The sequence below is a fragment of the Engraulis encrasicolus genome, chromosome 5, assembly GCF_034702125.1.
Source record: "Engraulis encrasicolus isolate BLACKSEA-1 chromosome 5, IST_EnEncr_1.0, whole genome shotgun sequence".
Lineage (NCBI taxonomy): Eukaryota > Metazoa > Chordata > Actinopteri > Clupeiformes > Engraulidae > Engraulis > Engraulis encrasicolus.
Window position 1 is genome coordinate 2,989,796 of NC_085861.1, and position 16,392 is coordinate 3,006,187.

The 16,392-nt window shown below is 42.3% G+C and overlaps 1 protein-coding gene across 1 annotated transcript in view; it reads left to right on the forward strand.

The window, feature by feature from the left end:
* capn7 (calpain 7) overlaps nucleotides 1-16,392 on the forward strand; it is a 58,737-nt gene that overhangs the window by 7,467 nt on the left and 34,878 nt on the right. The window contains exons 7-12 of the mRNA XM_063198515.1: nucleotides 578-704; nucleotides 3,318-3,403; nucleotides 5,232-5,325; nucleotides 8,289-8,435; nucleotides 11,695-11,801; nucleotides 13,966-14,086. Of these exons, the coding sequence (XP_063054585.1) occupies nucleotides 578-704; nucleotides 3,318-3,403; nucleotides 5,232-5,325; nucleotides 8,289-8,435; nucleotides 11,695-11,801; nucleotides 13,966-14,086 (682 nt within the window). The remainder of the gene's footprint in view (nucleotides 1-577; nucleotides 705-3,317; nucleotides 3,404-5,231; nucleotides 5,326-8,288; nucleotides 8,436-11,694; nucleotides 11,802-13,965; nucleotides 14,087-16,392) is intronic.

Sequence of the window (16,392 nt, forward strand, 5' to 3'; positions counted from 1 at the left end):
ACACATACAATAAAAGGAAGCTAGTGATAGTATAAACCTTGGCCAACGATTTTAACTTTATTAAGCCCCAAAATAGTGGCATACCCCTTTAAAGTGTTTCAAAAGCAGTACGAGGCAAACACCAGATTTTCACCAATTCTGCTTTGTTCCCTCTAAAGACATCTTCTAAAAGCCAACGATTGAACATTTTATTTTCTCTGTGCAGATTTATTCTGGCCTGATTATCATCGACTTTTACATCTCTTTGAAACTTGGTCTGACCAAGAGCATAACAATTAACGTTTCCCAAACTGCTTGGTTGACCCGCCTCCCTTGGTTTGCTACAAGTTGTTTGCTTCCTGACAAAGTGGGAGGAGTTCCCGATTTTTCTGGAGTTCAGAAACGATATTTGTACTGCTCCTGGCCTGACTAGAAGCAACACTGAAGGTGTTGTGTCACTAGGACGCCGCGGACGGCCTGGTTAGATTTATTCAGGGCTGAGGACCAAAACCAAAACAAAACAAATGTCACAGCTTTTAGAAACTAAAATTGAAATGAGTTGTAGCTGTAACCATTTGCTGTCATGTCCGTGCCGTAGGGATAAGCGCGGCAAGCTGGCATTGGCCCCTAAGCAGTCGGCCATCTTCTCCCGCTGGGTGCGTCCAGATGAGATCTGCAATAACCCCACCATGATATTCACCGTCTCCAGCTTCAGCATCAAACAGGTTGGTTTTACTGTTCAACAGCATCTTTTCCCATTATAATGTTAATGAATGTACAAATGTTTGGTTTGGTTTAAAACTTGTAATGCATCATGCTCCAATTATCAACTTTTCATTTTAATGTCGTAACATTTGATTTAATTAGAGATGCACTGGATCCTGATTTTTAGGATCCTGCCGGATACCGGATCCACTAATTAAGATCCTGCCGGATCCGGAACCGGATACCGGATCCTACAAATGGGTTGAAACATATAGTCTACACGTGGGCCCTTTTTATTACGTTGGCTCAAACTATTTTTTAGGCTCATTGGCTTATTGCCACACTGCCTGCAACGGCCGCTTCCAAAGGGCTTTCACTCCATGCAGTGATTGGGGTTGTGAAAGACTGACTGAAAAGCCTAGGCTAGAGATGCACCAGACCCTGATTTTTAGGTAACATGCCGGATACCGGATCCACCGCTTAAGATCCTGCCGGACCCGGATCCTGTGAAAAACCCTATTATCCTGCCGGATCCGGAACCGGAACTGGATCCGGTGCATCTCTAATTTTAATGATGTAACTTTCTTTGATTCCAATTATGTAATGTTTTCTTTCTTAAATCCCATGTTTTCTTCATTTCTTTCTTTATTTGTTTTTTTCTATTTCATTTCTTGTGTTCTTATACTTTTATTTTGTTGTGAAGCACATTGGGCCGCATCTGTCTATAAAATGTGCCCTGCAAATGAACTTGCCTTGCCGTGCCTTGACGTGCCTTTCCTTGCCTCTGTACTCTGTACTCTGTATTATATATATATTGCCTTGGCAAATATATGTAACAGTGAGCTATATATGATGATTATTTTATGTGTAAATACAGTCCCAGGAAAAAGTTTGTACACCCTTTGAAATTTCTTACATTTCTGTCAAAATTGATCATAAAACATGGTCTGATCTTCCCGGAAATCTCAAGAAGGAACAATCAGAGTCTGCTTTAATTAATTCCACCCAAACATTTACATGTTATCATATTTGTATTGGTCATAAGGTCATAACATTCACAGGAGAGCAGGGCATAAGTAAGTACACCCTTGCATTAAGTAGGGTTTAACCCTCAGTTAGTTACAATATCATCAACCAGACTTGTCCTGTAGTTGCAGATCAGATTAACAAAACAATCTGTTTGTATCTTGTCTCCCTCTTCTTTAGAGAACTACCTCTCGTCAGCATGGTTTGTAGGATGTCTGCAGTGCATAGCTTTCTTGACTTCATGCCATATAATCTCAATTGTTTTTTGTCAGGGCTTTGACTGGGCTATTCCATAATGTGTATTTCATTATTATGAAGCCATTCTAAAGTCGATTTGCTTCTAAAGTATGGGTTGTTGTCACATTTCAGCACCCACACTCTAATGTGCTTCAACTGTGTGACAGACTTCCTCACGTTTTTTTCTGTAAAATATCACAATAAACTTGAGTTCATTGTTCCACTGATAATAGCAAACTGTCAAGGGCTTGAGGCAGCAAGGTAGCCGCATATAATGATGCTCCCGCCACCATACTCAGAAGAGGAGATGTAACCAAGAATAGCTAAAAACGGGATTCATTCTGCCAATCTAAAATTAATGGGGTTTCTGTCTAAAAAAATATTGCTGCACCTTTGAGGTTTGCGAAAAAGCATTTATATGCTTCATAGAATTACTGCAAAATATTCTGTAGACCAACGTTGACACCAAAGTTGAATTGTTCAGGGGAACACACAATGTCATGTTTGGAGGAGAACTGGAGAACCACACCTTCACCAAAACATCATCTCCACCTTTGAGTATGGTGGCGGGAGCATTATTATATGCGGCTACCTTGCTGCCTCAGGCCCTTTTCAGTTTGCTATTATCAGTGGAACAATGAACTCAGAAGTTTATCGAGATATTTTACAGAAAAAAAGTGAGGTAGTCTGTCACACAGTTGAAGCACACAAGATGATGGGTGCTGACATGTGACAACAACCCATACTTTAGAAGCAAATCGACTTTAGAATGGCTTCATAATAATGAAATACACATTCTGGAATAGCCCAGTCAAAGCCCTGACAAAAAACAATTGAGATTATATGGCATGAAGTCAAGAAAGCTATGCACTCCATACATCCCACAAACCTTGCTGACGAGAGGCAGTTTTCTAAAGAAGAGGGAGACCAGATACATCCAGATTGTTTTGTTAATCTGATCTGCAACTACAGGAAACATCTGGTTGAGGTCATTGCGACTAACTTAGGGTTAAAACCTATTGAATGCAAGGGTGTACTTACTTATGCCTTGCTGTCCTGTGAATGTTTATATCTTATGGCCAATGAAAATATGAAAACTTGTAAATGTTTGGGTTGAATTAGTTAAAGCAGACTCTGGTTGTTCCTTCTTGTGATTTCCGGGAAGATCAGTCCATGTTTTATGACCAATTTTGACAGAAAGGTAAGATATTTCAAAGGGTGTACAAACTTTTTCCTGGGACTGTATGTGTGTTACGTCTTGTGAGCAATGTCTTCATTTATGTACGTGTGTATGCTACTTGACACCTTAATTTCCCCCTGGGATCAATAAAAGATACTCTACTCTCTACTCTACTCTACTCTCTTTTCAGACTGTGGTGTCGGACTGTTCCTTCGTGGCCTCTCTGGCCATCAGTGCGGCGTACGAGAGACGATACAACAAGAAACTCATCACCAGGTGAGAGCATCAAGATTCTCATTCTAGAAACTCATCACCAGGTGAGAGCATCAAGATTCTCATTCTAGAAACTCATCACCAGGTGAGAGCATCAAGATTCTCATTCTAAACCCATCACCAAAAAAGTAACCGTATGCAAAGTTGGTTTTGATGTGATGTGTTGCCTCTTGTCTCAGTCTCGATAGAAAACAGCACCCTGTATTTTGAAAGTGATGCATTTGCCCACCTCCATCAGTGTTTCCCAACCTTTTTTGCTTCGCGTACCCCCTAACGTATCCCCTATATCTCTTCCTCTATCCCACAGGCTTGTACGAAATTCCGAATGGGATGAATGTAAATTCAAAGTAATGCCATAATACGAACACTAGGTGCTGTCATTACCTTGAATTTCTTTGAATTTAGGCTACACCACCCATTGAGAGTACATAGAACCTTTTTCAACAATACGACAAGGCTCCATTGATTTATTATTATTATATTTTCCAAGTACCCCTGCAGTGTTCTTGTGGCCCCTTACTGGTACATGCACCCCTGGTTGGGAACCACTGATGTCCAGCACCTGTGTGTGTCATAGCCCCTGTTAATTCACTGCTGACTGCTGCTGCTGACCACAAGCTGTGTGTGTGTTTCCGTTTCCTCTTAATAAAAAGATGAAAAGTCAGCTTCATTCCAAAACGTCAGAGAATGCGTGCACATCAGCAGCACAGGTGCTGGACCAAAACACAAGATAACTGAAAGGAAAGGAAAGGTCCGCAACACTGTTTGATGCTCCCAAAATGTAATGGCACAACGTTTCGGACTACCAGTCCTTAACGTTAACGTCGTGCCATTAATTTTTGGGAGCATCATACAGTGAGCGGACCTTTACTTTACTTTTGGAAAGTCTGCTTCAACCAGAATTTTCTGCCGCCACTTGTTTTATTTTTCTGTGACGTTCCAGGTGAAATAAAACCCGTGGGCTTAGAAAATCCTGTTTGAAGCTGACTTTTTCTTTTTATCTTAGCTTTTCTTAACGGGGGCGGTACAGCCCCCAAGGGGGCGTTAGGGAGCTCTAGGGGGGGCGTTGAGAAGGATACAGTGGAGAGGGGGTGGTGCACACCTGTCTACTTAAAGGGACACTGTGTGAGATTTTTAGTTGTTTATTTATAGAATTTATGCTGCCCATTCACTAGGGCTGTAACGATATTGTATCGAACCGAGAAATCGTGATACACAGAGTCACGATACCTTATCGTGATACAAAGAGTCACGATACTTTATCGTGATACACAGAGTCACGATACTTTATCGTGATACAAGCAGGCAGTATCGTGATACGCCCTTTCAAAGTTTTATTACCCATTAGTCCAGAAAATAACCTTATGATTTGATGTGATAGTGTTTCCAAACTTCAATGGAGATACATTTCAGAAATTGTGGGGTGTATCAAACCGTAGGTCAAAAATCAGGATACGAACTGAATCATGAGTTGAGTGTATAGTTACAGCCCTACCATTCACTAATGTTACCTTTTTCATGAATACTTACCACCACCGTTATTTATTCCCAAAAACATCCAAAAGGTTATGCAACATCAGCAGACAACTAGCAAACAGCGGTACCTTTTGAAAAAATATTTGGAGTAGGCCTATGTTAATTAAAAAAAAAAAAATGTTAACAAACGCTGCCCCCATTAGAATAGCTCATATCTCGGAAAGGGCTTAGCCGAAAAATGTGGCATCACCGGGTAATGACAAGTCAAGGGTAGCGTGAGCAATACAACAGCATATTGAAATTGACTGGTTTGGTCCTTTAACCTCCTGTTGATCTGTTTCCTCCTCTCCTCCAGCATCATCTTCCCTCAGAACAGGAGAGGGGAGCCGGAGTATAATCCCTGTGGCAAGTACATGGTCAAGCTGCACATTAACGGCGTGCCCAGAAAGGTACGGCCATCTTTATTTGCCTCCGCCAAGAAGGTTATATTCAATCGCGTTGGTTTGTCTGTCTGTCTGTCTGTCTGTCTGTCTGTTTGTCTGTCTGTCTGTCTGTCTGTCTGTCTGTCCGTCCGTCCGTCCGTCCGTCCGTCCGTCCGTCCGTCCGTCCGACCGTCCGTCCGACCGTCCGTCTGTCTGTCTCTCTGTCTGTCTGTCTGTCTGTCTGTCTGTTTGTCTGTCTGTCTGTTTGTCTGTAGGATGACTGAAAAAGTCATGAATAGATGAATGTGATGAAATTTTGTGGAGTTGTTAGAAATGACAAAAGGAAGAAGTGATGCATTTCTAGTTTATTCTTTTTTCACATTTATTTGGATAGAATGGTGCAGAGTGTGACAGGATATGGGTGGGAGACAGAGACGGGAGACGACCTGGGAAATGACCTCGGGCGTGAATCGAACCCAGCTCCCCTGCGGAACAGTATGCCTGTTTGAGCCACAGCCGTATCAAAGTCTTAACCGATGGATATCCACATATACAAGACAGGGCCAAGTCAAAGTCCAGCAAGTAACTTGACGCCAAAAATGACTACCAAGTTGCCTGTTTTCTTTGTAGATACAATTGTGTTCTTTTTAAGCTGTACTGTAGAATGTCGAATGTGGAACAACAAGCCTGAGAAAACAGATCAGGAAAGGTTTGATTCACTTCGCTGAAACCCTGTGTTACGCTGCACACCTTTCTGCCCGTGCACGTTAAGCTGTTGACTTTAAAGGGACAGTTCAGTCAATTTCAACATGCAGTTGTAATGCTCACACTACCCTGGACTTGTCAGTGCCTGAGATTTTTTTTTCTTCTTCTTCAGCCGTTTCCGAGATCCTGGTCATTGTAATGGGGGCAGCTCTTTGTTTACATTTCAAAAAAACATTTTTATTTGTTCCCAAAAACATCCAAAAGGTTATAAAACATCAGCAGACAACTAGCAAACAGCAGTACCTTTTGGGAAAATATTTGGAGTTGGCCTATGTTTCATTTTTTAAAAATGTAAACAAACGCTGCCCCCATTAGAATTGTTCATATCTCGGAAAGGGCTGAGCCGAAAAATGTGGCATCACCAGGTACTGACAAGTCAAGGGTAGCGTGAGCAATACAACTGCATGTTGAAATTGACTGAACTGGTCCTTTAACACACAATGATGCCAGTTACTTGCACAGCCATTTTTACACAGCCTGTCTCTGAGAGGGGGTGGAAGGAATTTTTTCCTCTTCCAAAGCGAGACCACAGACAGAACAGAATTTAATTGTATCGACCACAGTGTGCAGCAACATGTGCGATGTTTAAAGTTTTAAAATGTGCAATCTTGAAAGTATTTGATATTTCGTAAATGGCAGTCATGAGAATCCAATTTATTCTCATTTTGTTCACATTAAAAACAACTTGCTGGTGCCTCGTGCGATTCTCTCTTTCCAGAATGCCGATATGGTGTTGATTTGGGAGGGATAAGCCTCTTATCACTGTCAGTTTGGATAAGAATGACGGTGTTTTACTAGAGTTGGGGAATTTTGTTGAGGCTGCCCGCCAGGCCCTGTAAAATACTGAAGACACACTGAGGGTGTTGAGTCAATATAAATCCTCTCCCAACTCTCAATGTCGCCTGCCTCTCCCTCGTCCTGCGCTGTAGGTCTGTGAGGAATTAAATGCCTTGGATACCTCTAACTGTAAAGCCTGACTCAAACTACACGACTATCGCGGCGATTCTCGGCTGAAAACCCCCCTTACAACAATCGCTGGAACGTTACCCCCCAGGACCATCGCAAGCGATTGTCGGGAAAGATTTCCTCGTCGTGAGCGACATTCTAAGATAGAACTTTGGCAGCTCAAAGAGTCGCCGATCGCAAGTCGTAGAAATCAAACAGTGTTTGATATTTGCGACTGGAAATAGAACGTCGGGCATTGTCTCGGTGGCTGCGAGCAGCAACAAGATTGACAGTTGCGATTCTCTTCTAGTGTGCGGTGCACACCGACCTCAAAATCGCACACATAATCGCTAGTCGTGTAGTTTGAGCCTGGCTGTAAAACAAAAGATTTTCCTTTCACCCCTAGTAACTCGTGTTATCATCAGTGACGGTGTGTAATAATATATGTCCCTTTGTAACCATCAAGCAGTTCAGTTCAGCGCTTTGGTTAACAAGTTGCAGGGCTGATAGTATTCTGGCTCCATGCCTGATTTCAGGCTTGACAGAGTTTGCAAAAATAAAAACATTGATAATAATTAGCCATTAGGTTATTCTTATCTCAGAAAGTGTTACAGGTTCAGGGTTTTCTTCTACTATCAGGCTTGAATAATGGTCATACACAGGCCCAAGTTACGTCACTATGCAGTATCTTGTCGTTGTCGTTAGAGCAGGGAAAAAAGTTCAGGCTCAGGATTTTTTTTCACTATCACCCCTGAAGTTGCCATTCGTATAGATTTCGGTATCCCGTTCCAAGTATGATGTTTTTGTGCCGTATGTGATCATACAGCTGTGTTATTCAGCTGTGCATAAACACAGGTGTGTGACACAAGATTCAGCCAGTCGTCTACATGGTCACAAGTGTATTTCAGGTCATCATTGATGACTATTTGTCATCTTTGTGTGTGTGTTTGTGTGTGTTTGTGTGTGTGTGTGTGTGTGTGTGTGTGTGTGTGTGTGTGTGTGTGTGTGTGTGTGTGTGTGTGTGTGTGTGTGTGTGTGTGTGTGTGTGTGTTGCAGGTCATCATATCTTTGTGTGTGTGTCTTGCAGGTCATCATTGATGACTATTTGTGTGTGTGTCAGTGTCTTGCAGCTCATCATATGTTTTCGTGTGTGTGTTTCAGGTCATCATATGTGTGTGAGTGTGTGTGTGTGCGTGCGTGCATGCGTGCGTGCGTGTGTGTGTGTGTGTGTGTGTGTTGCAGCTGAGGTCATTATATCTTTGTCTATGTATGTGTTGCAGGTCATCATTGATGACTATCTGCCCGTGGACCGCAACGGGGAGCTGCTGTGCTCCTATTCGAGTAACAAGAACGAGCTGTGGGTGTCGCTGATCGAGAAGGCCTACATGAAGGTCATGGGGGGATACGACTTCCCAGGATCCAACTCGGTAAGCGGCTGATCGAGAAGGCCTACATGAAGGTCATGGGGGGGTACGACTTCCCAGGATCCAACTCGGTAAGCGGCTGATCGAGAAGGCCTACATGAAGGTCATGGGGGGGTACGACTTCCCAGGATCCAACTCGGTAAGCGGCTGATCGAGAAGGCCTACATGAAGGTCATGGGGGGATACGACTTCCCAGGATCCAACTCGGTAAGCGGCTGATCGAGAAGGCCTACATGAAGGTCATGGGGGGATACGACTTCCCAGGATCCAACTCGGTAAGCGAGTCTGCTAACTAGTGGTGTGGATCGGCTCTGCCCTCACGATCCGATTCGATCACGATTCGGGAGTTAGCGATTCGATTCGATTCTATGCGATCCGATCCGATCCGATTCAATTCTACAACGCATTGCAATGCATTAAATTTCGGACACGCCCCGCCCCCAGTCAGCAACGCGCGTGGCCCGAACTCGTTAGCATTAGCTTGGCTCAGCTTTGCCATCGGGCACATTTTGTTGCCTTAAGTTAGAAGTGACCAAATTGTTCCACGTGTTCCCTATTTAAACACCCCTGAATGACTAGTAAACCGATCCAGAAGTTGTTGCACAAAATGAAACGTGGCGATTTTCTACCTAGATAAAGAAATGGCACTGTATGTAATGACAGGGGTAGTAACACATTTGGAGTACTTCGACTTCGACACATTGATATCTTCACTCCTAGTCCTCTCACTAGGGATGCAAATTATCGATTAATGAATTAATCATTAGTTGATAGCCTTATCGATCGACTTACGATTAATTGATAAGCGGCATTTTCCCCCCGAAATCTCAATGTTTGTAGAAAAAAAACCTACTAAATCTAACATTTTCAATTAAAAATTGAGATAAAATAATCACAATTAAATTAATTCTATTTCAATTCTTGATCCAAAGGTGATTTAAATATTCGCACTATTCACACCCCTTTTCACACACACTCTTCACATGCCCATTTCAACTGGGTCTTTTGTCAGTTGAATTGTTGATTAATTGCGATTAATGATTTTTAATCGATTAGTGTATTGATCGATTAAAGTCGATTAATCGATTAATTGTTTGCATCCCTAACTCTCACACGAAGGGAGAGGGGGAGGAGGGGGGGGGGACTAGGAGGATCACAGTGACACACTCGGTTAGTCTACTGCTCTATCCCATCTGTGTCAACACTATTAAAAGCTAAATAAACGTTAAGTATAGACAAATGTGAGTAATGAGAGACATCAGTTGATCATTGGCCATTTTGGGTCCAACGAACATGGCTATTGTCTACACTCCAACCCTTTCTCATCTGTTGAAGAAAACGGATGGAAAAAAAGATTCCAGGTCCAGGCACTGAGGTGATTTAAAGAAAAACCTACTCAAGCGATCAAGCGTCAAACACATTTCAGTTCATCCTATTTGATCTCAAGTGGGCTGGACTGGTAACATAATTGCAATATATTGCAAGTTCTGCTTCATATTGGAATCACATAGTCAATCATCTCTAGGTGGATGACCGCAGTGGGTATACTGTATCAGGTGCAAAAAAGAAAAAGATAACAAGCGCTCTGAAGTCTTTTCTCCAGGTAGAAGGGGTGCATCTGGTTATTCCTTTTAAGGATTCATAGAATGACTGACTTAATCTAAAGCTCTCTCCTCCAAGACAAGGTTGAAGTTATATTAAAAACATAAACACTTTGGGTTTTCTTTTGCCTAAGACATGTAAAAGTTTTTATCTTTTACCTGACATGTTTCCATGGTGTACTTCCGTCTTCATCAGAGGGTCACTGTGATGTTGATGAGTGACGTGCTTTAAAAACATCGAAACATGTCAGGTAAAAGATAAAAACTTTTACATGTCTTAAGGCAAAAGAAACCCCAAAGTGTTTAAGTTAAACAGTTAGACATAATGAACTTAATACATATATTAAAAACCCTTTATTTCACATTGGGCTATACAGACATAAAAACGCAGACCGGTTTCTTGACTCGGAGGAGAGTGCTTTGGGTATATCAGGTGCATTGACTGTAAAAAAAAGACATTTGTTTTCAAGTATTAGAAACCTCAAAATCTCATAAAATTGCAGAAAATGCTTTAATTGGCTAGAGATTTGCTTCTTATTGTGACCTTCTTAGTTTTCTTTTCTCTACAAGTGTGGGCCAGATTGAACTATCTGGCAGGCCTTATGTCTGGCCTACTCTATCCAATCTGTGTCAACACTGTTAGAAGCTAAATTAACGTTAAGTACAGACAAATGTGTGTAACAAGAGAAGACTGCTGATCATCGGCCATCTTCTGAAAACGCCAGTACGGGGGTGAGAGCCGAGATGTTCCATTGTCCAACGTGATCAATGTCTACTCTCTCCAACACCCTCTCATCTGTTGAACAACACATGGAAAAAACATTGCCGGTCTAGGCACTGAGCTCATATAAGATTTTTATTTTTTTAAAATCTATTTTTTGACCTAAAACCACTTTCATCAGAGTCCTCATCAGGCCCGATGCCCTTTCCCATCTGTGTCAACACTATTAGAAACCAATCTAGCGTTAAATATACTGCAGCCAAATGTGCAATGAGAGAAGTCAGTTGGCCCTCAGGAGGCGGTTCTCTGCATCGGGCCACGGTTGTGTTATGAAAGCGATGGTCTGTGCCAGGGCAGGAATTTTGCAAGGGCCATGAGGGCCATGGCCCTCGTGCCCTCCCACTTTGGCCTTGTGCCCTTGAAAAAAATATCTGCCATAAGGCCACAGTGGCCTTGATGCCCTCTCTGACTAAGTTTTGTGGTTTAGCATTAAGCCGGACACCTAATTGATTAAAATGCATGAAATCACATCTAAGAAATGCACTTTTTCTTGGGGGAGGACCCCCAAATCCCCCCTCAAAAAACATGTCCTTTTTGTTGTCACGTACATGGTTATCCTACCATTCACGCACAATTGTTTTAATTAATTTTAATTGTATTAATTTCCTTGGTTATCTGGATATGGCCTTAGTGCCCTTAAAAAATTGACAACTTAAAAGGCCAAGTGGCCTTGTCCCTAAAATGACAAAATTCCAGGCCTGGACTGTGCTGTGTTGAATTGGCAGCAGAGGCCCATGCTGAGTGCTGTGCGACTGTGCTGTGTTGAATTGACAGCAGAGGTCCATGCTGACTGCTGTGCGACTGTGCTGTGTTGAATTGACAGCAGAGACCCATACTGACTGCTCTGCTGTGCTGCGGTTTCCTGTTTCCAATTTGGCAGAACATCGACCTGCACGCGCTGACCGGCTGGATCCCTGAACGGATGGCCATGCACTCGGACAACCAGGCCTTCAGCAAGGACGACACCTTCCGCATGCTGTACCAGAGGTGAGAGAGCTCGGGTTCATTTTGTGGGGCAGTCGTGGCTCATTGGTTAGAGCACTGGGTTGGCAACCCAAGGGTTCCCGGTTCAATGCCCGACCTGACCACGGCTGAAGTGCCCTTGAGCAAGGCACCTAACCCCAATACTGCTCCCCGGGCGCCGCTCAGCAGGCAGCCCACTGCTACGGACTAGTGTGTGTACTTCAATGTGATTCACTAGTCCAAATGGGATAAAGTGCAGAGAAAGAATTTCCCCTAGGGGACCAAAACTGGCTCCAATTGACCAAATTTCGTTTCATTACCAAGGAGGTTATGTTTTATGTTTTGACTTGACTTGATGGTTTCGATCGCGTTGGGTTTGGTCTGTTTGTCTGTCTGTCTGTTTGTCTGTCTGTCTGTTTGTCAGCAGGATAACTCACAACGTTATGCACAGAATTGGATGGAATTTGGTGGAGCTGTTGGAAATGACAAAAGGAACAAGTGGTGGCGGTCCAGATCTAATTTTTGTAGCGATCCAGATCTAATTTTTGGTGGCGATCCGGATCTAATTTTCAACCACACAAATCAATAAAAAGATTAAATAGGTTTTCTGAACTCAATAAACTAAACATTAAACAGTTCAAAGAGATTTCCCGTCTCAAGACGCTTCCCAGATGAATGGAGGGAATCCAAGGTTGCCGCCAAGTTTACATAAATTAAGTTTTGCTGTGGGGCCCTAACATGTTGTTTGCAGATGCAGCTTTTTCTGTGTTTTTCAAGTGCTTCAAATATTCATCGTTTTCTTTGAAGAGGACGGGCACAACACTTAATCACCATTTCATTTTCTACACCAGTAAGAGCAGAGTGTGAAGGTTCAATTAGCAGGGTAAGAGCTCAAAATACTGCAATGCACACACAACATCTTGCTGGCACATCTGTGACCAAGACAGCAAGTCCTTGTGATGTGTCAAGATCCACTGTATCAAAGGTAATGTCAGCATGCCACCAAGAAGGACAAACTACATCCAACAGGATTAACTGTGGACGCAAGAGGAAGCTGTCTGAAAGGGATGATGTTCGGGTTCAAAAAAACATAAAACCACAGCTGCCCAAATCACAGTAGAATTAAATGTGCACCTCGACTCTCCTGTTTCCACCAGAACTGTCAGGAGATCCACAGGGTCAATATACTGCACACAGCCAAGCAGCCACAGTATAGCCAAACCAGTCTAACCCCAGCTGTTTCAGTTTCATTGTCTAACCCCTGTATGTTCGAATATGCCGTAGAATGCTTTTTTCATACCATTTGGTCATGACCAGTGGTTTGGATTCCCTCCTTCTTAATAACTGTGCTGCTAATCCAAGAGCATCTTCTATACTTTTTTTGCCAGTTCCTCATCACTTTGGGTTTTTCTCCACTTCATGACGCATCCCAGATGCTCCAGTATAACTTCCACTTAGACATGCACGATCAAAAAACCACAAGCATGTGTTCGTGCTAACCCTCTGCAGTCACATACCCAGACTGATGCTCACACAAACAACTGGGCAAAAAATGAGAGTCACACTGGTTCAAGTTGCAATTTGCAAATACAAGACCTTCAGAGAAAACCTCTCTCAGCCCTCTCCTCCTCCCCCTCGCTCGCTATAATGTTTATTAGGGCTGGGACTCGATTAAAATGTTTAATCGCATTAATCTATAGGCTTTGAAATTAATTAATCAAATTAATCGCATTTTAATCACATTTAAATATCTGACTTGAGAACAGTGGAAAAAAAATATTTGTAATAAATAAAATTTGAATAATTGCAATAAATAAGCGTAATCTAAAAACATTATTCATTTTTAAAAGAAGAGAGAATTCTTCTCAATTTCTGCAGGCTGTTCACCCTCAGGCGTAATACTGCCCTCCACTGGTCTAATCCAGAACTGTATAGCTATATTATACTGTGATTAGTTTTTTAAATCGCATTAATTAATTTATCAAATCGCATGATTAATTAATCGAAATTAAGGCATTAATAGCCCAGCCCTAATGTTTATGTCTCTTTGGACTGCAGATGTAAATTAACCTGAGGTTAACTGATGCAATGCATGGAATGGCAACATTTATGTTTTAATTATTGCACATGGTCCCTAATGAATTGAAATGGAATGTGATGTGATGTGACGCTGCTCTACCTTTGACAGGTTCCACAGAGGTGACGTCCTCATCACCACAGCTACCGGAGTGATGACGGAGGAGGAAGGGGAGAAGTGGGGATTGGTACCCACCCACGCGTACGCAGTCCTGGACATCCGGGAACACAAGGTAAGGGGTACACGGCCAATTTATAGTTATTGGCGCTGACGGTTGCAGAGCCTGTGCAACCGTCTGTGCGCGAACCCAGCCCCCCGCAGAGGCTCTGCAACCGTCGTCGCGCGCCTCAAGAAAATCCTGACTACACGTCAAACGGTTGCGAAGGTCGCAGAGCCAAGGCGCTGTTCTAGTGTGTGTAAATAAATGAAGCTACAATGACTGAATCAGTAAGTAACAAACAAACAATAAATCAGTTTAGCACTCGCGACACAATGACTGCAGTCTGACTACTGTACTGTAGCCTTGTAGCTATGTAGCCAAATGTGGCTAACGACATGAGACCTCGTGCGCAGATCTATAACATCAACAGTGGTTAGCGACCGTAACCAACAGGGCCGTTGCTGAACTATAATCTGCCCTTTACACAGTCCTGGACATCCGGGAGCACAAGGTTAGGAGTCCTCAGTCACAGATTACATTATATTACATTACATTACATTACATTTGACAGACGCTTTTATACAAAATATCACACACAATTGAGGACATAATCATGGTAATGGCAAATACAGCTCCAGGCCACTTTATTAGAATAGCATGAAAAAGTTGATTTATTTCCATAATTCCATCAATAATGTTAAACTGTCATGGATTATAGATTCATGGCCCAGTTTTTTAACTATTCCAATCATTAAATTGTTTGTTTTTACACATTTTGGTCTTCCAGCTAAAAAAAAACATGAATTGGGGAATTCGCATCATTAGAATATTGTAATAAAATCACAATTTTCTTCATCAAAATTTGTTTCACATCAGTGCACATCAAATCAGTTGAACTTTGGTACTTTCTACACAACATGCAATGTTCAATACTTGGTTAGGACTCTCTCTGTCTTAATATTATTAATAATAACGGCCATGATGCATTTAACATTGAAGTCAATGGCAGAAACAGTGCATGGGAGTAATGGAAGGCCAGATATCCTTGATGCTTTGCCGTCCGCTGTTTTTGTATAGCTGACCTGGTGTCCCACTCTTCAATATACCCTGTAGATTTCCATGCCACGATTTGTCGCTAACTCACCGGTTTAATTCTAAATCACCAGAAATGACACCCCATTGAAAATGAATGGGGTTTTATTTCTGGTGAGTTAGAATTAAACTGGCGAGTTAACACCAAAGCGTAGCATGGGTATCTACGGGTATATTGAAGAGTGAAGTGTGGGACACCAGGTCAACAAACAAGAATAGCTGACGGCAAAGCATCAAGGATATCTGGCCTTCCATTACTCCCATGCACTGTTTTTGCCATTGACTTCAATGTTAAACGCATCATGGCCATTATTAAGACAGAGAGAGTCCTAACCAAGTATTGAACATTGCATGTTATGTAGAAAGTACCAAATTTCAACTGATTTGATGTGCACTGATGTGAAACGAATTTTGATGAAGAAAATTGTGATTTTATTACAATATTCTAATAATGCGAATTTCCCAATTCATGGGTTTTTTGAGCTGGAAGGCCAAATTATGTAAAAAGAAAAACTTGAATGATTGGAATAGTTAAAAAACTGGGCCATGCATCTACAATCCATGACAGTTTAACATTATTGATGGAATTATGGAAATAAATCAACTTTTTCATGCTAACAAAGTGGCCTGGAGCTGTATATGCGCACAGGGGTACAGAGTAAGGAGTGCGCAGTCATAGATATCGGGGAACACAATCGAGGAGCATTGAGAATAATCGAATCGAAGAAATCAATGTTGAATCGTATCGTCACAAAGGCTCTGATTTACACTCCTAGTAATAATAGAGTACACCAGGGGTCCCCAAACTTTTTTTCTCTGGGGGCCACATTATCGTTCCTGACTGTGATCAGGGGCCGGGATCAATGTGGGCTGTATGCTAGGCTACTGCCTGTTATAGCCATAATTTCTAGCACAAAATAGTTCATCATTACAAGCGAAAGAAGTGAGTACTTCACATGTAAAAATAGCAAGGAAAGGTTAGAAAAATATGGTGAATGACAGTTTATGAGTGATACAATAGATACAATATTTTATCATTATTTTTTTCTGTGAGGATTGCTTCTTTGGGCCAGTGTAAATGGTGAGGTGCAGAGAGGTGGAGGGCCGGTCAAAGGGGCATGGTGGGCCGCATCCGGCCCCCGGGCCTTAGTTTGGGGACCCCTGGAGTACAGCGTACAGGGGTCAGACCGGGGTCAGCAGAAAACCATCTTCTCTGTATGCAGACGGGAAACTACTTCAGCCTAGGAGCTCTACTGTACTACTATTCATTTCTGTGTTATGCTGTG